The sequence below is a fragment of the Gymnogyps californianus genome, chromosome 19 (genome assembly GCF_018139145.2).
Source record: "Gymnogyps californianus isolate 813 chromosome 19, ASM1813914v2, whole genome shotgun sequence".
Classification (NCBI taxonomy): Eukaryota; Metazoa; Chordata; class Aves; order Accipitriformes; family Cathartidae; genus Gymnogyps; species Gymnogyps californianus.
The window spans coordinates 3,394,581-3,421,321 of record NC_059489.1 but is presented as its reverse complement, the minus strand read 5'-3'; the positions used below and the strand labels follow the sequence as shown (position 1 = coordinate 3,421,321).

At 34.9% G+C, this 26,741-nt stretch overlaps 1 protein-coding gene across 1 annotated transcript in view; it reads left to right on the top strand.

Annotated features, from left to right (window-relative positions):
- The window catches only part of CEP112 (centrosomal protein 112), a 174,881-nt gene that overhangs the window by 11,007 nt on the left and 137,133 nt on the right, over positions 1-26,741 (top strand). Inside the window, exons 6-10 of the mRNA XM_050908422.1 lie at positions 1,462-1,536; positions 10,229-10,276; positions 10,415-10,492; positions 24,024-24,110; positions 26,028-26,127. Of these exons, the coding sequence (XP_050764379.1) occupies positions 1,462-1,536; positions 10,229-10,276; positions 10,415-10,492; positions 24,024-24,110; positions 26,028-26,127 (388 nt within the window). The remainder of the gene's footprint in view (positions 1-1,461; positions 1,537-10,228; positions 10,277-10,414; positions 10,493-24,023; positions 24,111-26,027; positions 26,128-26,741) is intronic.

Sequence of the window (26,741 nt, the reverse complement as noted above, 5' to 3'; positions counted from 1 at the left end):
AATAGAGGACTAGCAAGGGGATGCTTTATCATGGCAGGCTACAAATGGTCTGTGGGCAAAAATTGAATGTCTCTGCTCCAGGCTCTGGTTGGTATGAAAGTATTTATGTGTGTGTTGATTGTATATATGCAAATGTAATTTAAAAAAGAAATGCCATAATTAAAAAAAAAAATAAAAACAGATGCTGGATTTACTAAATTTCTCCTTATTGGTTTCCTGTTTGTTTTACTTGACTTAAAGAAATATTTCTTGTGGAACAGCTATTGTAAAGAAAAGGATTTCTTTCAGTTGAAGCCTGGATTTGGGCTTTAAAGTTTCTTGGTTTTTTGTTTTGTTTATTTTTTTGTTCCTGGCTCTGCCACAGGCTTCTAGGGCAATGTTAGACAAATCACTGCACTGCATTGTTCTTCAGCTCCATATACTGGATTCTACTGTGATTACAGCTTTAAAAGGGCCTTTAAGTGAAATAATCCTCTCTTGCTTTGCCAAACAGTTTGATGAACGTTTGGCTGGCTGGAACAAATAGTATCTTGTTCTGTTGTCAGTGACGCACAGATGTTCTGGCATAATTCAGGCCCAGGTAGAGGAACAGGGAGTCTTTTAAGAAACACTAAGAACTGCCTCAACCAAGTGTGGATTAACTGAAGTCAAAGCTCCATTCACTGTATGTTCATAATGAATGAGCAGATTTAAAAAAGAGGTGCTTGCATGCCAATACACAAACCTCTTGTTAACAAAACTTAATGAGACAAAGTAATTCATGCTTCAATGTTCTGTTTTTCTAAATAGTGTTGTATCTCAGTTAAGGAAAATTTTCTGTACCAGCTTCCCTATTTGATACATTAAATACAATCAATAGTTACTGTTACCCTACAGGAAAAGCTTTCTTTGGAAAGACATAGCCTTGAACAACAATAACTACAGTCCTTGCTGAATGCTGGAAATTCTTTCTGCAAAGAGGACCCCTAGCCTTGAGCTGGGCAGCAGCTACTCTGTCCTCTGCTTTTGCACTATAGCTATCCCTGCCTTGCTGTGGTTTCCTGTAATTTTTTTTTTTATTTGGAGACTGATCAGATGATCTCTGAATTCTGGATTAGCCCCACAAAAGGTGCTGTAGAGGTGGATCATTTCTAGAATAAGTATGTTGCCTGATGAATGGAGTATTTTGATTTTTGTTTAGTAAACTCATGCTTTGTAACGGTGGCTGTTGCTTTGGAAATAAGTAAAATAAAGAACAACATTAAAGTGAGGAGGCAGGCTAATTTATCCTCTGAATTCCTTTCTTAATGCGGTATCCTACTTGTAACTGAGCTATTTAGATTAAAGCTGTCAGAGGTATCATGACACTGTTAGGAAGTGCAGTGTAGGCATGGCCAAGTCAATGAGAAGCTTTTTTTTTTTTTTAAGACTATGTATCTGCCAGCTCTTCTGATATTTTGTTTGACTTTTTTTATGTTCCAGGACCATCGTCATAAAAAAACCATTTCTTTGGATGACAGTGACCTCGAAGCACGTCTCAATAGTTGGAATCTTGGGGTAAAATAAACAGAGTACATTACTTATTGACTTGAAATGAAAACTCCTTAGTAATGTCGTCTGCATGTCTGAATTCAGTCAACAAAACTTTATGTAGGAATCAGTCTTTCAGAAATGAATTGGTAAAGCTTGGAAAGGTTGATTATGAATACATGTGACCTTGAGAAGAAAACATTAAAAATACCTCATTTTTAAGCAATAATAATCTTATTGTATTTAATATAGTTACTGATAAATCAAGCAAAATAATAATACCTGCTGGTCAAAACCAAGTGTCCTACTCTGGTAGAAATTCAGGCTGTTTCTTGATAACTCAATAACATTATTTTGAATTTATGTTTGTATAAATGAAAGAAGAGTTTGGTTTTCTGTATTATTATTTTTTTTAAGGAATACAGAGTTTGCAAGCCATTAATACAACTCAACATTTTTTTTGCCAGAGTTTGCCTCCTTTTGGAAGTGTTCAAGAGACTTTTTAGTGTGTTAACCTCTTTCCTTCCCTTTTAATAATTTGAATCTTTAAGCCATCTCTGTGGCTGTTATGGAAACAATAGTGTGTCTTTGCGAATTTGCTTTGCTGAGGAAAGAATCTACCTTTGTGGAAGCTTCTGCAGTACTTTGGCCTATGGTCTTGTGTGGCCTTGGCTTTAGAATGTGTTTGTGAATATGGTGCTTTTGCTACGATGCTGAGATTTGTCCTGACTTTGATATATCAAAACTAAAATATCTGAAAGAGAATCTACTGTGGGGATGGAATAAGGAGGAGTTCTTTCTTGGACAGCTCGACCACGTCAGAACTAGTATTTATTGGATCTCAGTAAAAATATAGAAGATATCTCCCCAAAGCTTTCCATGTTTACAGCTAGGAGGACTTTAATCTGTATTTAAAAATTTTTTTTTTAGACTATAAACCACTTTTGTAAACACTTCTGTAAAATCGAATCTATTTTCAAGCTATCATCTTTTCTTAGGATTTGAACACATCCTCTGTATTTTGGGGCTGGTATAGCACAAGAGGTAATACAGTGAGACAGTAAATATATTTTTATAAGGAGAGATGAAAAAATTGCTAGCCAAGATTGATGCGAATATGTGTTAATCTTCTTTGATATTTGCATGTACAAATTTAATATGTGGGGCTTGATCTATGTGTTGTTCCTGAGCAGTTAATAAAATATTTTGGACCTAGACATATTAGATGAATTTAAATTTTATTTTAATTTAAGGCTACTGTTATAATAAGACTTTATTCCCTTGGTTGTATTTTCTGTGGTATTAGTCCACGACAGTTCTAAGGTCATAGTGAAGTTCGTTCTCTCTGTAGCTATATTCCGCTGTATTGTTTCTGTTGTGTTGTTGTGTCTTTTTTTAACTCTTTCCCCTGTACCACCAAATCTTTAACCTATTTAATTAGGATTAATATCCTCATAACAATATAACTTTATTAAGATCACTTTTAATAAAGAGATTTTTTCTTTTTTTTTTTCTTTCTCATTTTCTGCTTATTCTCACAGGTTGAAAGCTCACTCAGTTGTGTTTGGGAGAGAGGGCAGCTGAAGTTAGGAGGGATGAGCGCTAGTTTCTAACGAAATACTTCAGCTTTGTTTTTTTAAAAATAGTCATGTATTTTCATGTTGTCACTTTAACCAGTTACCAAATAATCCTTATTCTTCCTACACTATTGTCAGTCCAGAGCGATATGACAGCATTTTTAAAGTCTTGCCTATTACACTCAATATTTTGCATTGATGGCTAAGTTCTCTTCAGTAAAAACATAAATGATAAGAGAGCATGTTAACTTTTTTGTGTCTGTCTTGGTGTTTCTCTTGCTGTTTTGGTGCCTGTTAGCATTCTAAGTGCAAATTGCTTGCTTGCTTTACTTCTGAGAGAGAAGGAAGTCTTGATGTTGAGACCAATCCAGGACCTACCTGACTGCTTTCTCCAAACTGAAGGTGGAGATTAGTGAAAATGTTAGTCTGGGTGCATGTTATTGCTCCTTGGAGCTCCTTATCTTTTATAGAGTAATACAAGATCAATTTCTAGCACTTCCAGACTTAGACGAATATATTTTTCAGGAATTGTAGTTTTGTAAAGTGGGGAGAGTGGATCTCCAGAAAGCTTTTCAATAGCAGTCAGCTCCAATTTGTGAAAGCGCTATGCAGGTGTCTGAAACAAATGTGCAAGCAGTCACTTGCAGATTTTGGATATGTGGGCTGTATAAATACCTGGATTATATGAGCAGATAGTTGTGATACCTTGAGCTTTTAAAGCTTTAAGGGTGAAACTTGCTCATGGCCATTTTACAAATTGTTCCAATTGATGCTGACAAAGAATCTCTTTATATCCAGCATTTTTATATCAGCGTTGATATGGGTGCTTGCTTATCTCTTTAATTTTATTTGTTTTTTATTTTTCTAATTGAAATTCCAGTTTGCAATCATGTTGTGTTGATAATGGATGGTTATTAAACTATCATCATCCTCCACTGATATGGCAACTCTCCTGGATAACAAATTGGCTATCGTGACACATAAATCAGTTTTTCAAGTCTCCTCTCCAGGGGTGGTAATTAAACAAGTCGCTAGTGAGAGACTTTGATTGCCTGATAAGACTTGTTGGGAGTTACCTGACAAAGAGGATTTGAGGTTGTAAAAGAGAGGTCTGTAAGTGGTTGCTGTGGAACAGTGTTTCCCTGCTAGGGATCACAGCCTCCAATGGGTTCTTACAGGGTCAGGAAGTTTTAAGTAGAATTTCTCAGTAAGAATCCTTAAAATTTTAGGAAGCTATTCTTATTTCAAACATGTATATATGGAGAATACGCTTTTATTCAAGAATCTGCAAATATTTAGATAGGTGCTTTACATAAAGGTGAGAAAAGCTTAGCATCTTCCGGCTCTGAGTTGCTGCTAAGCCTTCACTGTTCCAGTATAGGCTTGTCCGGGTTATAATGACCAGTTATAAACTGTTAATTTATTTTTACCCTTATCTTTTGGGTTTCTACTTCTTTGATATATTCTAAATTTCCTCTTCTTCAAAGGTCATGTATTTTTAAGGTCGCATACTGAATGTGTTTTCACTTTTGATGATATGCTTACATCAGTGGCTGAGATTTTTTTTATTATTATTATTACTAAAAATATTGTGAAAAGTTTTGGGAAATAATTTTATGATTTCTCTACTAAGCAGAGAGGTCAAAGCTTAACAGACTGTAATATGGAGGCTTCAGATATTTGTTAGTAGTAGTAATAACATTTCCTACATGAGAAGTAAGACTGTTGCCTTACTTTGCTGATATTGTTGCTTCTCATGAGTAATAAAAGAATTTTTCCATTTGCCTTGCAGCATTCCTGATTATCAAACATTTTATTGTTCAAGTTCTTTAGATTCTAGTCATGCACGGGTAAATGTTAAAAAAAAAAAAAAAAAGTTGAGTTTTGATTGTGATAAATTTGCCTTTCATACATGGAATACTAATATAAGCTAATTTTAAATACATTATAAAAATGTGTTTTTCTTAGCCCTTATTGACTCTTATCTAAACTAATGTGGGGACTGTCCTTTATTAAGTGTTCATGCCTTGAATTTGCATTTGCAATGTAGAAAAGAAGAAATCCTTTTGTATTGCCGTTTGAAGGGAAAAGTTTCAGAGCCAGGAGTTTAGACAAATGCAAGTAATCTTTGGTCATGTTGTTACTTTGAACTTTCTTTGTCATTCTTTAGCTATTTTAGAATATAGTAAAAATCCCTCAGCTATCTTATTAACAGCTGTCAGTAAACTTCTACGTGATGTTGCAAATTTAGTACACTTCATAAACGGGACATCCTCACCTTCCCTTTAGTTATGTCTCAAAAAATAATTAAATATTGTGAAATATATGTAGTGTCAGGAAAAGAAGCTTGCTGGATAACGGAATTAAACTTGCTTTTTTTTTTCATTTTCTTTTTTTCCTCTTGTAGTTGTTAAGCTTTTTAGATTGTAGACAAACACAATTTTTGAATAGAAAATTTAAGTGATATAAAGGAACAACAGTGAATTAAACCCCTGCATATTCTTACCTGACCTGCCTATATGTATATTTTTCATGATGTTTCTGATACAGTTTCATTTGTCACTGAACTGTAGCCAATTTTAGGTGTGACAAAGCAACTCTTTCAAACATCCCAGGAAATTCAGCACTTCATTTTAGGTAGAAAGCATACAAAGAGATTGTACCCTGGGGAAATAGCAAAGGGTTTTTTAATCAGGAAGAACATAATTTTTCATCCCTGGAATTCAGCCAGGACAAGAATTAACTCTTTAGCTTTTACCAGAACTGATGTGGGATCTTCAATACAAAGAACCTGGACACTCAGGTCTTGCCCAGAAGGATTTATCATGGGAAATGTTATTGCCTAATAAAGGTTTAAGAGGACTTAGACCAAAGAAATTCTGCGGTCAGTGGCTTGCATTACGTTCTCCTTTCGTGGAGAAATTATATGTAACACAGGGTTAAAGTAGATGCAAGCATAGAGAATTCTTGGGTGGCTATAGCAACAGTGTATGTATGCCTGTTTTGTGTACTTGGCTCACATCTGCCTGTGTCTTTCCAGTCTAGTTAAGCTCAACCGTTTCTGTACAAACCATTTGATTATCTTTTGTTTGGTTTCTTAGTCTGTCTGCTTACTATAAACATACCTACTGTATATGTTGTGGTGTTGGAGGGCAGCAACACTGTAAAAACTTTCCCACAGTGAACTCCAAGTGGTGTTGTGACTTCAAAAAATAAATTCAACTTCCATGCTGACAAACAATCTTCATGTGCTTTAATGTCCTTCCACTAAGACTGCAGAAGCAGCATTAAAGTGAACTTCTCTACAAATTATGATGTTAGATAAGAATGTCCTTACTCAAATTTCCTGAAGCTACTCAGCAGTTATTTCTGTAGGGAACATGCTGGCTGGCTGGGTTTGTTAGATTAAAGAACGAACTTAGGGCAAGGTTCAGTTTAGTTGTTTACCATTTCAAAATCTTAAGTGTTCTTAACTCTTTCATGTGTGTTTTTTCCATCCTTGTTTTGAAAACAATCACATCTTGTCTTTGAAGAAGCTTAAGGGGGAATGTGCAACAAGCCTGCTGATTCAAATGTGGTTTTTTTTCCTGAATCTTAATATATACAACATACCTTCTGACTCTGTTACTGAACTGTAATAAGCTACAGTTGTGCATTATTGAAGATAAGTATACCTTGATAAACGTCTTCCAAAGAATGAAATGTGACTTTGGAAGGGGGAGAATGGAAGCATAACAGTAACATTGTCATTGTTGTGGTATTTACAGTGCCAAAAGAGCAGAAGCTTTGGTATAAGTTTCTGGACTATGACAGATATGAAGCATGTCCACTGTTTTCAGCCTGAGGGTTGAAATATAGTTGATGTCCCGAGGATGAGTCTTGTGGAAGTACTTAGTGCTCAAAATTGTGCTTCTTCTGCACTGTCCTTGCTTTTGGGGGAAACCATTCCAGCTCGGTTTACTTTTATCAGTGCTTCACTCATTGCTTGCATTGGTAGCTTTAAAATTGTATACTTAAAAATCTTTACTTTTGGCTGCTTTAGGTGTTGTTAAAAGAAATAGAAATTGAAAATACTACAGTTAAAAATTATGGCTAATTTGTCTCAAATTCAGTTTTGGAACCTGTGTTTTTATGCAGATTTCTGTCATACCTTTTTCAACTTAGGAGAATGAGTATATTTTCATAAAGTAAATTATTTCTCTTAAGTAATGGGGATCTCTTAATGGGGACCTGATCATCCAAAGCCCTGCCAACTCTGGTTTATGAGGACCCAAGTCCTAGAAGGTGACCGTGCCAGTCCTCACAAATTGAAACATGATTTGTTGTCTGTTTGACTGCCTAATAGAACAGGAGAATCCAAAATCTTTTCTACAAAGAAATTCAAAATGCCATTTTTGTTAAGAAGTGGTATTTACAAATTAAAGTTCAATTTCAGTTCAAATAAAGATGTCTTTCATGATGACATTTATTTGGTTCATACTCTTAAAAAAGCATGTGATTTATGGTTCTTCTCATGGCAGTCCTTCAGTTTCATACATATGTATTTTGGTTTGTCTTTGACCTTTTGCTTATTATTTTTAAATTTGCATGTTTCTCATAAATACAAGCTTTTTTCTTTTTTGGGCATTCTTTATTGTGATATTCCCTCTTTAATGTGGTATAATTTTGAGAACAAGAAGTTTTGCAGAAGACCAGCATGAAAAGAATGAATGTTGAGGCATTAAATGTTTACAGATCAGTTTAAGTGGATATAATCCACAACAAGTAACAAAGTGGGAACATTTAACTTCAAAGCACATATGGCTGCTGTTACAAAATCAAAAAATGCAAGACTTAGGCCATACAAAGTATTAGAGACAAATTTTCCTTATTTCTCATAAACAAGTAGGATATACCTTAGCTTTTTAGATTGGTTTTGAAATGAAGACTGTAAACAGCTTAATTTCGTGGTCAGATAAAGTATTTGAATTAATTGTAAATGTTTACAATAATTTTGAACTCTAAAAAAGCAAAGGTAAAGGGTGATTGTCCTCATTTTGCATGAGAGAGGGGGCTTTTGGGAAATAATTAAGCCTTTGAAATTTGGTTCTGCAGCCTTAGCCTGCTCAAAATTCCACCAGGTATTGGTGAAGGCTTTCAATGTTATCTGCTGCTCAGTTTTCTGGGGAGCCAGATCAGGGATCTACCTTGAACTTTTGGCAAGCCGCCTTCAGTCTTGGGTATCTGTACCGGTGATGGTTAGGCATGTGGGATGGAGGGGGAAGTAGGCGAAATGAGCTAGAAGGAAGAGTATAATACTAGTAAAACTAGAGAATTTTAGATAGAAAATACTATTACAGGTACAAATGTGTAGGACAAAGAAAACCCTCCTGAATTTTTCTGGTTTAGAATTTCTGTACTTTTTATTCATGTCTTTCTCTTGATTATTTTTTTTTTCCCCACTATTATCTATCTTCTGTGGTTAATGCCCCATGATATTCTTACTCCTGTATTCCTCTCCTCACCAATCTCCTCTTCTGTGTCCAAAATTATTAATTTTTTTTGCAGTAGATGCGTACGGGATTCCTGTATTCACTAATGTCTACCCATGTTTTTTGCATGCCAATCATTATAGCATATTTAAAAAAAGAAAAGACACCAAAACCCCCCAAAATAAAAACAACCCAGGAAGCTTTACATGAAAGAAATGTTAATGTGTCTGTTTTGGTAAACTCATTGACAATAAAGAGAAATAGGTTATTTGTTAAATTATTGGTTTTCTTATGCTTTCAGCTCTAGCATTAAAATGTTAGATAATACTATTCATTGGAATTGAATATATGTGTTAAACATGCGAATATCTACAACTACTTCTGGGTGAAATATGACGACTCTTCAACAGCATATAGAAATCCTACATAACCTTTTAGGACAGGAAATGAATAATACTGTATCAAATTGAAATTTCAGAGGGATTAAGCCTCTTTTTCACTGATAAATTCAACACACAAATTTATTTAATAGTACTGGAGAAAGTGCAAGCATTTGATATATTTGCCATGCCTCATAGCTCAATTTGATCTTTAAAAAAAAAAAAAAAAAAGACTAAATGTTGTAAGATGTGTATTGCAATCACATTCGTATTCCAAATCTCACTGCCACATTTTACAAGATCATACCCTTGAAAGCTTTTCTTGGGTGTTATGCATTCTCTGTGATGTGATGTTTGAGCCTCATCGTCTGAGAAAATGAAAAAGATATAGCTGTCTGATAGAGGAAGTGGGTTGTGAACAATGTTTTGTATTCAGTTCTTAAAAATAGTGATTAAAAGAGCTGCTTTAATTATACAGTAGTGTTAATGAATTATTTCCTTATGTTTTGTCTTTATGACTTACATGTGTGGATATAGTTTCAATGCACTCAACTGTAATTTTTCAAAAACACTAGATTAAAATCATTGTAATCTGTACGTTTCATTCTAGCTTTACACCAATTTAAATGAAAGTTTATCCAATAAAGCTGGAAATCTTCTGCATAAGCTACGTATTTAGCTGCCAAATTCTTTTAAAACATGCATTGATGGAATTTTTACAACCACAAGGGTTTGGGGGGAAAAAAAAAGTGCAATTTTGGATCCATCTGCATTAGGAAACACTAAAATTTTAAAACTTACTGAGTATGTCATGTCCAGCAAAATGATCTCTTATGAAGATTTTCTATTTCTATAACTTGTAAAAGATGGCAGTATGTTATTGGACCTTTGCATTCTGCTGAGTGCTTTTCTTAAGGATCATTGAAATGTTCTAAAGGAGAAAGAATTAGGCACAGGAAACTTAATTGGTGTGTTACTTCTAGGTTACAGCCATGTATCCAGAGATGGTACTGGTTTGATGATTTGCAGATAATCAAATTTTCTAGTGGAAAGCAGTTCTTGAGCTGGTGTGTACGTCCGAAGGCATGCTTAAATCTGTTCTGTTGTTGTTCTTTTGAGTGATATAGTTACTGTGTTAAGTGTACCCCCACTGATACAGATTACCTCTCAAAGTATGCACCCAAAGTTGTCATTGCAAACTTTTTTGAATATCTGGAGATATTTCTTACTGTTTGTAAGAAATAGTAACACATTGCTGACATGATTACTTTTTCTCTAACTTGTTTTTCAGTTAGAAAATCCAAGATATTTGCGAGAAAAACCGATGCCAGTGTCTTTGGTGGGTATTTATATTCCCGTGATATTTTATAAGGGTAAACAAACATGCTTAATAGTTTTCATTTCTGGTTAGGATTGATTTTACTTGGAGTTACTGCTTTGAACGTAGTAAGTTGTTTTGAACTTTCTCATTCAATAGATGACACCCAAAATTGGCCTAGGAAAAAGTAGCGCTTTTCGTGATGAACAGGCACTATTTCGAATGCATGAAAAAGAGGTAAGATTCTTTTTAGTCTTTTTAGAAAAAAAAAATTACACCCAAATTAGTAAGTTAGGGCATTTTCTTTGGAAATTGGGTATTCACAAAACAGTTTGTTATAGCAGAAAAATCTCATGTGAGAGAGTTTTTGCTGAAGTGACAGGGCTTTTCATTAAATACTTAATGTATTTCCCAATTACTTAGGGAATGAAAGACTTTCTGAACACATTTACTGTTTCTTTGAAGGAATTTTTAGTGTAGAAGAGTTTGAATTCTAGGAATTTTCGAAACTACCTTTTAACAGAAGCAATGGAACCCTTGATTTAGTGAGGATTTTTTTTTACTTTCTATATACCTTTGAAAATCTGCAGTTCTAGACCTTATTTCTATTAGGACCTACATTATATCTGTATTTGCCTCATTTAGCTCCAATCCTCTTTTATTCATATGGGTTTTTGTATTACTTCTTTTGAACATTGTTAATTGGTGAGATTACTGTCAAAGCTTGCCTATCTAATTCTGTCATACCATGTTATTTTGTTTTGAACGTGTACAAAAGAAAAGTTTTGTGGTCATTTTCACCTTTTTCATAGTTTAAGGGAGCTGTATGCCTATAATATTTTTGTCATAAACTACTCAGTTTATTTAAAACATCAGTCATGAGATAAAACTCAAATATACTATGTTTAGCACATAGATATTTCAGATTCTTCTGAAACCACGTAAGCATTACTTTTTTTTTTTTTTTTTTTTTTTTTTTTTTTTTTTTTTTGGAAAGTCAGTGAACCAATGCTCTGGTGGACCAGACTTCAGGAAGGGAAATTCAACATGTATTAAGAAAACAATTAAAAAACCAAAACCAAAACCCCAACACTCTTCTCTCTCTGCCCTTCAAATTTCTGTTTTCAGCCATATGCTCTTGGAAAATTGAGGCTATGTACACAGTTCCCTAGCTATCCCCAAGTACTTAGACCTACATAGGACTCCAAATATGTATCAGTTGGAAAGGAAGGGGCATCATCTGCAAACCGTGAAATCGTCCCTCCTTTTACATGGTATGTTGTAAGGACACTTATGAATTAGAACTGTCCTAAAGTTACTTTCAAGACACCTCAGAAGACATCTTTAACTGAGATACAGGGGAGGGTAAATTTGATTTGGAGATACTTCCATTGTTAATAAAGTAATTTATATGAAAGTCTGCTTTATATTGATATCTGGCAGTCTGATGCTTAAACAAGCAGCCCGATATGGCAGTTGCACAATACGTGCGCCTTTCACTTTCTCTGCTCTGGTCTAATATTGACTGTTCTTTTGTATTGACAATATTCAAACCACCATTGCCTCAGGATGAGGCAAGGCAAAGTTTCATAAGATGTGAAAATAGACCAAGAAATAAATAAATTGAAAGCACAATGTTGTCATTTAAATAATATTTTCAAATTAAATAAACAGGAATGCATGCCAAGTAGCTACATAAAATACTCAGCGAATGCTTTGCTAGTTCAGTGGAAAAATCCTCTAAACCACACAGTAAAAATCCAGTAGTTTTTTCTAATGGTACTCGACTGTGGGCTAGTTTAAACTGGAAAGGTTATAGACAGTATTTCACAATCACCATGTGTGTGCTATTAAGATGAAAACGCATTTAAGTTTTCTGCTTATTTTGTCTGTGAAGCTCAATTAAGAATAAACCCTTTTCACTTACAGAATGTAAATGTATTAACAGAAAAACAGTGCTGTACAAAAGAATTTTGGTAAACCTTTAACTGTTTTCAACCTCTTTGTAGTAGAGTGGGAGAACATAAAATAGGATAACTGTGGTTTTTTGCTTTTAACCTTTAGACCTTTGTTCATAAACCATTCCTGCACCTGTTTTGACTCTGTAATGCCAAACACATGGCCATTTTCAATGATAACCACATCACAGAATTATGAAAATGTGAATATCATCAGGCAGTGGTTTTTAGTCATATTTTCCCCAAATACTTCTGACATGGATTAAACCATTTGGGAAACTGTCATTACTGAAAAGTCATGGGTTCAAACAAGGAAGGTGCAACAAAACAGGAATATATCAGTTTTCAGCAGCACAACAAAACAGAACAGATGGCATGGCTGGCTTATCTTGATAAATAGGAAAAAGCATCCCTTTGAACTTCACCTTCGGTCATCCTGAGTGCCACCCAGTACTCGAAGGAGCCGAGGAGGGGGGAAAGAAAAAGTTCTTATTTGTGATTTTTCAGAAAAGCAGAACCAATACCACTGCTAAGATAGAGGTTTGAAATTCTTCCGGAATTAAAAAACAAATTTAGCTAGGTTGATAAAGTATGATGTTTTGTTAACCTTTCTGAAACAACTAATTTATCTGATGTATCCTTTAAAGAAGTTTTGGTGTTTCTTTAAAGAAGTTCTCTTTCTTAATTTTTCATTTTGTCGGTCTTAATTTTTCTTAGCATTTTTCTCAATTTCCTTCTGTTTTATTTCTGTAAGCAAAGATATTTATTTATCTAGACTCAGCAAATGAAACATAAACAAATCTGAGGCAAGAATATTGGAAACAATTTTCTCTTTTTAATCTTTCAAATTGAAGGTTATAATTAACACCAGGAGTAAATTTGTACTGAGCTACATACCAACTCTTAAGTAATTTTTTTTTTTTAGGCGAACTGGCAAGCTCAATGCTTTGTGCAATAACTGTATTATGAAGCTTCATCTGTCTGGGTTAACTGAGAACATTGAGTGTTTCCAATGTTTTTGTTGACTTTATCACTGTGCTCCTGTCACTTTTCTGTTTTGCTTTTTGGAAATCCAGTGATAAAGTCTTTGGGCACTGCAGGACAGGTGCTTTTCCAGCTTCTTGTATACTAAAGCAATCCGGTAGAAATAGTTGTTTTTCCTACAATCAGCTGGAGTAGTAGTTAGTGCAGTGCAACTGGAGGGAGGAGTAACTCTGGGGAAGGCAATGGGTGAATTTTCAAGAGGATACAGAATACCTGCAGGATAATTTCCACCAATTTGTCATGTGGAATGAGGACTGAGGAAGAGAGAGTATGTGCCCAGGGAAAAGGAGAGATCAGCTGGGTATTGAAAGGTAACTTAGAGCGTAGACATCTTTTTCCCTGAAAATGCATTTTCATGGATTGAGGACTGGAAGTAAGATGAAAAGGAAGAGGGTTTTTTTTTAATGTATTCAAGAATTCTATCTTTAAGATTCAGCCTTTTTAAAAAAAGCTATTTAAACCTTTATCTTTGTAATCTTTATGTTTTTCTCCTTTTTTTTTGTGAATGAGCACTCCCATTTGTTGCATGACACAAACTATGTTTATAAAGATCATCAAGCCATGTATATAGTTTTACTGCACCAAAAGTGTTGAGATCTAGTGATATATTTACGTTAAGATAAAATCAGCATGCTGCAGTGATGATGTTGTAGTTAAGTCTTGGTCTGGCTAAAAGTGTTCTGAATTTAAGGTGTTGAAAAGCACAGATTTACTGTGCTTCTCACTTATCTGGCAAGAGATTATAACTTGAAATGGAGAGAATTGCATAAGGGCTGTGATATAGATTTTCCCCAAAAGGAACCATGCATAGAATGTAGAGGAAAGAGTGCAGGGAGGAAAGAAAGTTGTAGAACTTGGGAGGGAGAGTGAATAACACTTGCTGGTTTAGCATAGAAAAGAGGTGGGGTTTTAGGAGGGGGGGGGGGGGGGGGGGGGGGGGGGGGGGGGGGGGGGGGGGGGGGGGGGGGGGGGGGGGGGGGGGGGGGGGGGGGGGGGGGGGGGGGGGGGGGGGGGGGGGGGGGGGGGGGGGGGGGGAGGGGGGGGGGGGGGGGTGGGGGGGGGGGGGGGGGGGGGGGGGGGGGGGGGGGGGAAGAACACTTGAAGATAAAAATATGTGTCCCTGCAGTTAGGAGATGGTGATCAGCGAGCATTGTCCTTTTGGTTTCGATTTCTTCTGTTAATTGCTCTGTTCTATAGCAAAGTATTTAAATACATGAATTAAACGTTTAATGCATGCCAATTAAAAGCAATAAATAAAACTAATATGGAGACAGTATCCTAAAAGAAGGACTCTTGCAATTAAACTGAGCTTTTACCAATGTAAAATTAACATTATTGTGCTTTTGGCTACATCATGGATTTGATATTTCTTTCTTCATTGAAAACAGGTATTTTGTTCATATCTTCCAAGAATGGTAACAAAATATATCAGTATTGTTCTCTTGTATATTATAATGAAATAAAAGTGTTTGTGTGCTCATGTGTATGTATGTCTCTAGAGTTTAAATCTTCTTGGTAGATGAATATAGATACGTATGTGTGTGGAATTGGGAGAGCTGAATACAGCTAAAGGAACCTACTTAGGCATGTATCGGGGCTGGTGATCCTGTTTACGCTTTTTAAGCTCAGAGGTATTTACTAATAGGAGGAGAGTGTTTTTGATGGACTTTCTGAAAGCTTTGGAGTTGCAAAGGCATCTGTAGGTGGGCCCAGAACTTGAATCTTACAATAACTGGAGCTTCGTGTGTTGGAATCTTTTTTTCTTCTGATCCCTCTGTTCTTTACTTCCCCTTCTCTTCCTTTGCTGTTCCCCTTCTCTTGTCGTCCTGTTCGTCCAGAACTGTCCAAGTCATACTTCTGCTCATCAACGTCTTGCTGTTTTCCAAGGGGTAAAAATTGTTAAGGTTTTTAATTCTGGTGAATATTCTTGTTAAAATGTAAGAATGCATGTTGAATTCTGTTCACACAAGTGTGGCCCGTAAGAAGGGGCAAGAAAATGCCAAAAGGCAGATATGACATAATTATTGCTTTCATCTTGATTTTCACTTTTCCGTAACTTTTTTCTTATGACAACTTGGTTCTGAAAATACTGTTTTATTCCCCTTTAAAAATATTCCAAGCAGTGTGTATTGTGACTTTGAATATTCTCTGGTTCATTTGAATTTTCTCTTTTTATCCACAAACCTGATGTCTATTTTGAATGCAAATTTATATTGAGAATTCAGTTGTAAACTGATTCTTACCACCAAGTAATCATTCTGAATAGTAATCTGTTAGTTCATGTTTGAAAACGCAGCAATCTTGACTTCTGTTAACATGATTCCTGGCTGATTAATGTCCTGTTCCTAAGAACATATGCAAGTTGTCCATTGTCTTCCGTGTGAGGAAATCGCATCCTGTCTTGCTTTGATAACTCTTCAGAATGTAATGTAATAAAACCCAAACCTTATTTTATTGCTAGACTGGTGTGAGACATACAGTGTATGTCAGGATGAGACATGTTTTCATAAACTGGCTTGTGATTTATAATTCCTGATACTAATTGGTCTGGTCATGGAGATATATACGTATATGTACAGTTATTTATTTTTTTTTTTGCAATAGTTTGTGAACTATGTCTTTAATTATTGCACATATGTGCTGGAGACATTGAGAAAGATCAAAGAGGTAGGTTAGCAATTCAAACTAGTGTTTTAACCAGTAGAATGTCCAGATGGTTGCCAAGCAGCTGGGAATTAATCTTTTGCTGCATGATTAATCTCTACCTCAAAGTGTCTCTCTCCAAGAAAAAAAAAAAAAGAAGAAAGTTTGATTTTTTTTTTTTTTTTTTTTTTTTTTTTTACACATAGAGATCCTGGGTTTTAAGGGAGAAAAGACATTGACTAGAAAAAGTAGGTACTATACACTGTTATTGCTACATGTTGCACTTGTGAAATAAAGGTAGGAGTACAGTTTTAATGACTGTTTTAGGAGATCCTGAAATGAGTGTAAAAAGTTCAGTAGCTGCTGAAATACAACATATTAAAAAAAAAAGGAATACCACTGGGGAGAAACAGTAAGTGTTGTTGACTCAGTGTATACAGACTCATTTAGTTCACTGGAATTGGCACTATGCAGAATTATATGAAGTTTTCAAGTAGTATCTACTATTTTATTGTACTCAGATTTTACTAACTCCCTTTGAAATCAGTATGATTTCGGCATGTTCACAAGGTTCAACTGGGTTCAATTTTCAGTGCTGGCAACTGAAGATACAGTTTGTTGCATTTTTGAGCTGTCTTTTATGAAATTACATCTAATAAGTTATTACCATGTATAAGTTTTCACAATTTCTAAACATATTTTGAACTTTTTTTGGTACTTACTGATGTCAGAGTCTCTACTACTAGTGGCAGACATATTTGTTACGTATGAAAATGGGACACTTGCCACTCCAAATAAAGCTGTTAAGTAATATGATGTGCTGTAGTGCTAATATGCATGTTATGTTTATTAGCTATATAAAACGTCCTTTAGAGTAAAAATACCGCTTCAAGTTATTACAGTTGTTGGAATACAAAGCTGTATGCTTTTCTCCCTATTCCCACCACCCCCAACTTGGAAATCTATGAAAAATACATTGTTCTCTCTTGAAAGAGACTAATGACATTTACATATGAATAAGAACAATTGTCCATTCAATTATTTTTCTGTATACAGCAAATGTGTATTAATGTTCAGTGTCATTTAAAAAGTTGGACTTTTCTTGATGGGGGGAAGCTGGTGTGATTTGATTTAGCACAAAGCCTTTCATTTTTAGCGGTTATAAAAATGGGATGATGCCATATAAATTTTTTACCTAAGTGAATATCTAGTTTCTCTTCAAAGAGTACTCTGTAGAAATATTATAACTGGAAGTAGCAGTAGTAGTGTTTTTAAAGAGTAAAGATACAAAGAAGGTTAGATATATGGAGAGAAGTATAAATGTTTGTTAGGTCAAATAATATAGTCCAGATCATAAACATGGACTTTTGTGGAGGGACCTTTGAATCTGGGCAAAACGCCGTGTTTATAAAGAGTCTTTTTACATTCTAATTTCTGGCTTGCATGTTTCACTTGTTTGATACTGCTTTTCTTTCAGTCTGTCTCTGGTTTGTCCAGACTGTAAGCTCTTTGCAACAGAGACTTTACAAGACATTTACTTCACCTTAGGCATTGCATCGGATAAAAATATTGATGATATTCAATGCAGAATTTGGAGTGGCTGATAAATGATCTACTGTTTCAAAAAGTAGTTATAAATATTTTTTTTTTATTTCTGTGTTACACGCAGAGGATGAGCACAAACATCAGGAAAAAAGCCCAATGTTAATGTGAATCCCAGATGGAAAACCTGCTTTTATTGTGTGTAATGGTCCACTGGAAAAAATATTATTTATGACTTCCTTTAATTTGTTCCTAAAGTCTGATAGAGCCTTGGAAAGTTAATCAAGTAAAACCAGCTAGGTGGCAAAACTACACACCACCATCTCCCCCCGCCTCTCCCAGGACACTTTTGGGAAATGTCTGCATCTGAAACAGTGAGAAACAATGACCCTTGATACTTAAAAGAATCTCCTTTACATATCATAAAAATTCTCTGTGTCGAAGACTCAAAATAGTCCTTCTTTACTGTATAGAATCCCGTTTATCAAGGGAACCAAGCTGAACCTCAGGGAGATGCAGCAGGTACTGTTTCTGTACCTGGAGCCCCTCTTGAAATCTTAACCTGTGAAGAAAAACAAACTTCTCAACAACGTATTTTATTTTTTTCTCAACAAAACGTTCATCCTTATACCTTGCTTATTTGTAAGGAGTTTTGGTAGGGCTGCAAGCTTGTCTGTAGACCTACGTTGCTTTACCTTGGCACAGTTTAAATGTTCTCCTGGTTTTAGCCTTCCTGGAATTTTATGGTGAACTGTTACACACAGGGTCATCCACATCAGGTCTGTCTTGTGTTTTGTTCAAGTCTTGAGACTTCTTCACCTGTTATCCCTCAGAAAGGTTTATTCTAAGTAGTTTAAGCGAACAACACAGGCTTGAGGGTCTTAACTCTTCCAGAAAATAACTTTTTCTCTTGCCTTTTAGACTTTGAGTAAAGATCCCTAAACTCTCCTGTACAATGTGCTCCTAGAATACCATCTGCACTTGCAAGGAAATCAAATCTGTTTGCGCTTTTAAGACCTGGTCATATTTGATGCTTTGGTCATGATATGCACATTTCACTTTGCTATAAATGCAGAACATCAGTAAGTCTTCTCTCCTAATGTACTTTGCCTGTTTTAATTGTGAAGATTTTCCAACTCTTGGTTGTCATGAGAAGGGAATATGATCACCACATTCATCAATGTGTGAAAGATGAGGTGCATTTCTGCATGCATCTTGCACATTTTACCCTTCCCGCTTTCTTTTCATACTATAATGCATTTCTCTCTTCAGTTAAAAATGCTTCAAGAGTAGATATTGATTTGCAAAATTGTTTGAGCAAGTGGGTAGAAGCTGCTCATTAAATAGATGTGATATTAAGTTATATCATGTGACAAGTGTGCTGGTTGCAGACTTCTGAATGCAATGAAGTTGGAAGTGAACAGTATTTTTTCCACATGCTCTAAACTCAGCGCAAGTTTTTCAGCAGTTCAGTTTTGAAAATGGAAGCTTAGTTCTAATATGATTAAATTTTATATTTACTGTAGAAATTTCTGTTCAAATAAATTGTTACAAAGTATGAATTTGTTTCCTTTTTTTCATGCCAGTGATTTTCTTTTAGGTATTTAGGTGGTTATTCTCACTCTTAAATTGCTCTAAATGTTAAAAGTACTAATACACCTCAAAGCTAATCTTAAAAAACGTTGAGGGTACAATATAAGATACAGAAATAACACAATGAAAAAAGATAGCTTGTTAATTATGGTGTGAGGTACACTATTCCAACTTACTTTTGTCTGAAGTCAGCATGTCTTTATCTATTAAATCTTGAATGTTTTGCAAGTACAGTATCTCCTGCCTTGGCCTGCCTATATAGTTTAAAACACTGTATAAATTATCAGTATTTATTTTTTTAACCCTGGATGCGAAAATTGAGTAAACACGACTCGGTAGAAAGTTCTAGTTATTTGTTGTTTTTTTTAAAGAAACCTTTTTCTTTTATGAAAATATCAAAGCTTTGTATTGTGCACTGATTTCTTTTAGCAGCTGCACAACACCAAGACAAATAAGTTTTGTCATATATTGTAAGATATACAAGTCATTGTTCTACATTGTTAGTTCTTACTTTGAAGTTCTCATTTATTGTTTACATCCTTCTCCCCCTTCCTCGCTTCCTCCCTCCCTCCCCCATATATTCATAGACTTGGAAAAAAATCTGGCAAGCAACAAGTACTGTTTTGTCAAATAGCCAAAAAAAATCTCTGATGGATGTTAAACCTTCAAGATGGCACTTCTGGCCTAAGGGTGATGCCTGTAATGAAGACAAGTGAACAGTGATCAGTAGTTCAAAGCTATCTCTGATTAATATCGTTAGTCTACTTATTGATTTACTTTTAAATCAGGTATTTAAATATTTCTACAAATTTTTGTAAATGGTGACAAGATGAATGTTTGTCTTCTGCATGAAAAACTGAGATAGCACCTTTTTTTTTGCCAAAGATTTATGACAGTTGCAGATTAGACTCTTACTGGTTTGAGTTTGACAGTTATTATATAAATTTTCATAGCACCTAACCTGTGCTATGAAAATATAGGACAGTGATAGGATGAAACCCCATTTTCAGGTAACTATTTGCTCGTTTTGGTGGTGTTTTGTGTTTTTAAATTAGGAAGAAAGTGTGACTAGGCACATAAAAGCAGTTCTATTGATACCACCCTCCATGGCTTTAAAGAACAGGGACAGCACAGATGTTTGACATCAGTATTGTTTACATGGCCTTAGGGTTTAATTGCCTCATACTCTTTGTAAGGAGAATAAACAATGACAGAAATCCAAAGGAATGATGTTCAGGCAACAGCAAGGGCTGCATTTCATACATAGTTGCAAACTTCTCCACTATAGCTAAATATCTACACTTTTTTTTTTTGTCTGAATGGTAAATGCCATAAATTTCATGTTCTCTGGTGCCTCTTAACTGGTAATAGAAGGTATTAAAACTGATGAGCATGAGTGCAGTTAATTGCTTCTAACAAGGTGAATCACTTTTCTAAGTTATTTTTATCTATTTTCTCTAAAACTTATGACGGTCTTTGATACTGTTGTAGGTTATTTAGTTTCTCAATATGTGTTTAATAAATAAAGTAAAGCTGAAGTGCAAAGGGCACTTTATAGAAGAGTAGCACATAAAATTACAAAGCGCTATTCCACAGGAAATTGAGACTAACTTAGCAAATGAGGTTTGACATTTGGTAACTACAGATATGCGGTTGACTCAGTTTGGTATGGTTTTAATTTGACAGATACTCCTTTATTGAAATTAGTATTTAATAACGTGTTTAAACTTTGAAATGGAAGGGGAGAAGTTTCACTCCCAGTTGTGAAGTGATGAGCCCATTTGCTTCAACCCCAGCCTTAATGAGATCACTTTTTTAAAATGTGTTTACATGACTCAATTTTTTTTATCGACATATGTGGTGAGATTGGAAGTTCGCCTTACACAAAGGGTGGGTCAAAAAGCAGATTTATAAATGAAACCAGTACTCCAAGCTTTGCTATAGGACGCTGTTTTGTTGTCCTTATGCTTTCTAGCTTTTCCAGCAGTTTTCCACAGAAGAAATTGTAAGTGTAGGATTTTTAAACTAATATATCTTTATTTTTACACCAAATGCTCAAATTAACACCTCCAGAAGTTGTGATGAAGATACATGTGTGTCTTGGAACTATGGACCATTATAGATTTTCAGTGTTGTTGGAGATTTTCTATTTTATTTTATTTTTTGCCTGTTACTCATTGCAAATACAGCTTTCCTCTTAAGACTAGCTGAAAACTCCATGTGCACATCAACTGTTGAATTTCAAACACTTTAATATGGGGCTCTTCACGTTTATTTATATAGTAGGTCTTGAAGGGACAAAATTATGTAAGTTGTGGATGAAGCAGACAGGGCAGGAAAACGTCTGAGGTGCTGAGACTTCAGAATTTCATTAAGTTTATAGAAGTTGAGGACATTGAGTGCTTTTGAAGGTATCGCCTTTTCAGCCCTCAACTGATGAGGAGTTGGTCTTTGGGTTTTTCAAGTAAGAGATATTTTTTTATTTTATTTTTAATATTCAAAGAAAAAGTAATCTTATTTTGTTGTTACAGTGTTTGCGTTCATTAAGAGCTGACTTCTGTATCTTGGACACATTTTTCACATTCGTTGTTTGGTTGCAACTAACTCTCCTTTTTGGAAAGTAGTCCCAAAATCTGTGAAATTTTAAGGGACGCCTGTTCTACTGGAAGTAGTGCAATGAATTAATGAGCTAAAATTGATGAGAACTAGTGCAAGTGCAAGGCTGGTGTTAAGTGGAAGATCGGCTCCCGCTCCTTGTCATTAACTTCAAGTACAGGGCTTTCTGCTGTCAGCCTGTGGGAAGAGAGCCACATGGCTGAGAACAATCCCCATCACTTGAAAATACGTGTCCATATTTAATATAAGACAAATTTTCAAGTTTGGTTTATTTTTATGTTCTTTCAACCTCCAGAACAATAAAACGTAGACCAGATCTCAGCTGATGCAAACTGCCAAGGATTAATTTATATCAGCCAAGACATTCTTACTTTACTAATGAGTTTTAAATGTAAAGTGTTTGTGTGGGTTTAATAGCTATGTGAGTGCAATAGCTATACATCAGTAATTCATAAGCTTTTAATGTAATTCAAGTAGATTGGAGTCTCTTTCATGTTTAGTTTCTAGTATTTGTGTTTTTACAAGACCTTCATATTTATTTATGGAATGTTCACAAACTGTCTATCTGGAAGTGGATTTCTGTGCTTTTTTTTTTTTAAATCAGTACTTATTTATCACCTGGTACTAAGATTTTCTTCCATAATGTCACTTTGTTGGAGGCATATATGTGTATATTTCTTTTCATAGATACATATGAGTATATTTCATGAATAGAACATGCATTTTTATCGTGATGCTTATTTTGGGATGATAAAAGAGATGGCTGACAGCTGAGAATACTATCTATTTTCTTTGGATTAATTGTCAATCTAACTTTTTTTTCCCCTGGTAATTTGCATAAGACTATGTACCTAGTTAGTCTTGGGAGATAGGTAGCCTCTTTATATGTGATGTAATAAGCAGGCGTCTGCTTTGGCTATCAGCGGATGTGGAGTCTGGAAATTGAAAGAATTTGCTGCTCTTGCTGCTTCTGTTTTCAGTTCTTGAGGAGTCTTCTATGTTTACTGCACAGCATTTTGCATTTTCGAATTGACTTGCATTTTTGTAGCTCACGTTTTCAAGTCACAGTAATGTAGTGACGTTTTCAAGTCACAATAAACAGAACTATATAACACAAAGTAATCATATAAAAGCAATTAATAATTTGCAGTATGTTTATTGTTTGTATATGTTAGATAAAGATTCATGCTTGAATGACTACTTTTGATAGGTCAAAGGAATAAAAATAAAGGCAGAATGAATAATGCTTGTTGGTTCCTTTAGAGTTTGTCAGTTGAGAGTATTAGAAGTCAGGTTCTTAGCTGAGCTAAACAAAAATTTGAGAACCATGGTGGTGGGAGTTCAGTGTCCAGCTCCAAGGCGTGTGGACCTCAGTACCATGGGCTCTTAGAACATCCAAAAGGCAAATACAAATTTTTCTGTTGGCAACAGACGGCTTAAAGTCATCTTCTGGGGAGGTGTTGGTACTCGCACTCCAAGGAGTCTGGTCTGCCCTTTCTAAAGTGAGGGGGGTCGTTGGGATCTGTCACTCTGGGGAAACTTTTCTGTCCACTTTGCTTTCTGAACCATAGAAATGATTAAATGTAGAAGTGGAATAGCCTGAATCTGAACTCGACGTGTCACTTCTGTTTTTTAGAAAACTCGGAGAAACACAAAATACCTATCGTATTTGCAGAGTCCTGAAGACAGTCTTTAATGGCATAGTGAAACTATGCAAGACATTTAAAAATACTTTAAAGATGAAAATTTAGACCATAAGTAAGAAGTGGCAATGTGTTGTTTTGTCGGGGGGGGGTTCAAGTACGCTGCTTTGAACAAACACAAGCAGAAGCAGGAAATGTATTTTAGCGATCAAATTCAGCAGCAATATCCTTAATCCCGTTATAAGTAGCCTCTAAAAGGAAATGTGTTTATAATGTGAAATCTCTGAATAATAGAAAACAAACAAAAATAAACATGCATCTGGGCTAAAGGACGTTCTTTGTATAAATGTAACACCTGCCTGAAGAATAAAAGCAAGTTTACCATGCTTGGTGTATTAACAGAAATATTAAAAGTTTCATTCTTAAGTGTTTATTTAAATAAAGGATGATAGTTTTTTCTGGGCAGTAGCAGTTGGTTTTATTGCCAAATAAAACATCTTACAAATTTATTTTCTAAATAAATATTTTAGGTTGAGATGTTTTGTAACAGTTTTATCAAATAAATATGAAAATACTGAGAAACTGAATATAGATTTTTCATAGCAATTATTTGTTAGTGACTTCCCATTGCCTTCTCAAAGACATAAATGAATAATTTAAAAGTTAGGCAAAGGTCATTAGTGCAATTTATTCTTTAAGTTATATATCTGTTCTATTTTGCTTTTAAAGCTGGACATGAAAATGAAAATAGCAGAAGGTAAATTTCATGAAGAAAAACTTAAATTACAGCAGAAGCATGATACTGATGTTCAAAAGGTAAGAAGTGTTTGTATTTTTTTTTTCCAAAGACAGTATATAAAAGAAAATAATAGAGACTGATTACAATAAATAATTTGCAGTTGTACTTTAACTTATTCACAATTGCAGTTAATGTTCCTTTAAAGTAAGATTTTAGGTAACAGTGTATAAGCTGATAGGAATGCAGAATATTCTATGATAACATAAACTTAGGAAGGAAAAAACGCTTGCAGAAAACAGATGAAAATACAAGGTGATTTGTTTGTTTGTTTGAACAGGACAACCTATTTTACCAGCCTGACAGCTTCTATGGATTCATATGCCGATGAAATCATAAACTCATGATTTTTGTTTTAGAGAGTAAACGCTCATATTATAGAAAAATGTGAACAAAAATATTTAAAACAATTACATTTTTATGGACAAAATGCCAAAAATAACAGTAGGAAAATCATGAAGTATATCACACATGTTCCCACTGATACAGCAATAGTGACTGTTCTCACGTCTCTGTTTTGACACTGTATCTTAAAGCATAGGCTGGTCAATAAACAGTTTGTTATTTATGTTATTGTGTTGTTAAGCTGTATGTGGCTTTTAATTCTTCACAGCAATAAAATGACAGCAGATATACTTCCTTTGGGTTAAGTTGGATTTGTCTTTATTGCGTTGCATAACGCAACTTTTGGGAAGATTACAAAAAGACTATCAAAACCCATACTGTTACTTTTAATACCATGTTTTAAACGTGGGGTCAAATTCTGCGAGGTACTAAGTGCCTTCTGAAGCACTCTGATCCCAAGAAAGTAATGGGATTTAAATGCTCAGCGTCAGGATTGTGATGACTTATCCTGCTGTAAGCTTTGCATTACTGAGTACCTCTGTTTTGTTTCTTAAGACTGAGTCACAAACTTGGAGGAAGTTAGTTGACACAACACTATGACACATCAAAGCCTCCTGAAAGGATGTTAATATTTGGTCAGGTGCATATTTGGCTCATCTGTTCTCAAAGTCTGCAAGCATAACTAGCTAGCAAAGCTGAGAGTCTAAAGGAAACAGCTTTGTGAGAATAAGAAATAGTTTAAATGCTTTCTCATCCCTGGAGTTGTCATCCTTTTCTAACTGATGTTAAAATTCCGGCTTTTGAAGTTGTTTAATAACGTTGGATATTTTAGAAAAGGTTAAATAGTGTCATATTAATCTTTAAAGACACAAAACATATAATGCAGATGGAGTAATATTGTTTTAAGATGAAAGCTTCTGTTTGATGAGAGATTTGGGGCACTGTTATAAAATTTCTGTGACTTTAATGTTTATCTTCAACACAAAGTTTAAATTAAAATACTATCTCAAACTGTGCAAATATTCAAGCATTTTTTTTCCCCAAATCAGCGTGTACAGAAATATGAACGTAGTTACACCTCATATACTTCCTCTATTCCAACCCATTGTTTCTTGTAATACGTACAAAGAATTGCAATTGGTGAAGTACAAAAGAGTGTAATGAAGTTCACCAATTATTTAAGTATTTCTTAAACCTGCTGAGAATTTTAGATGCTTTTAAATTGTATTAGGAAACATAAATATGAAAAGGGAAACAAATCCTTTCTAGTTGCAGCAGCAGCACCACGAAACTTCCAAACTCAACAAAAGCAACATTGGATTTGCCCAAGTTTAAAATAAAACAAAAAGACCCCCCTAAAACATGAAACTCCTTTTTAATCTACTGGCTACATTTATCTAAATCAATCCTTTGTTTATGACTTGGCAGTCTTAGCTGTGAAAATTACTTAGACTTGATCGCTTAGCCCTGCACGACCTAAGCACTTCTTGAAGGCAGCTCTTTGACAGAGATCAGTGTATAGTATTTTGTGCACTGGTTGTAGTTTTGGGTTTTTTGGACTCTTGTTAAAGTATTGTGAATTTTCCCTACAGATTTTGGATAGAAAGAATGATGAAATAGAGGTATTGAAGTCCCTCTACAAAACCAAACAAAATGAAGCTGAGGAGACGATTAGAAAACTGGAGAAAAAAGGTGATTTTTATCTTCAGGGTGGTTGTTTTCTGCGTGGTGGTATTGTACTGCATCCTTCTTGTGGCTATGGGCTTACGTGTTCCTTCTAGGTGCAGATGTCCCTTTCCTCTTCATTTGCAAGTCTTGACCTAATTTTTCCTTTAGATTTTGAGAGGCTTGTCCGGTTGTCTTTGCTGTCCAGTTTCCAAACCAATTTTTCCAAGAGTCAGTGTAATCTTATGTTTAATACTTACAGGTTTTATGAGAGTCATCAAAAAAAATTTCTTTGATACCAAAGTATTTTGACCACTTATTTCAAACTTTTTGGAATCTCTGGCTCAAGGTTAATTTATTTTTACATTCAGTACATTTTAATCAAACCACAATGTATTATTTATTTAGGACTGTTGCGGCAAGAGATTTCAGACATTAGTAGTAGTGTTGACTATATTGTAAGTAAAAAAAGTTGGCCTGAGTGTGGCTTGTCAGCAGTTTTTGAACGTTAGTTTCTTTTAGAATTCCTTGGAGTCCATTTACACTGTGGACTAAACCACAATGTAAAATAATACACAAATTTGGTAACCTACGTACAAAAAAAGGAGAGAGTTCCATGTATGTTGTTTCCTGCTCCTTGA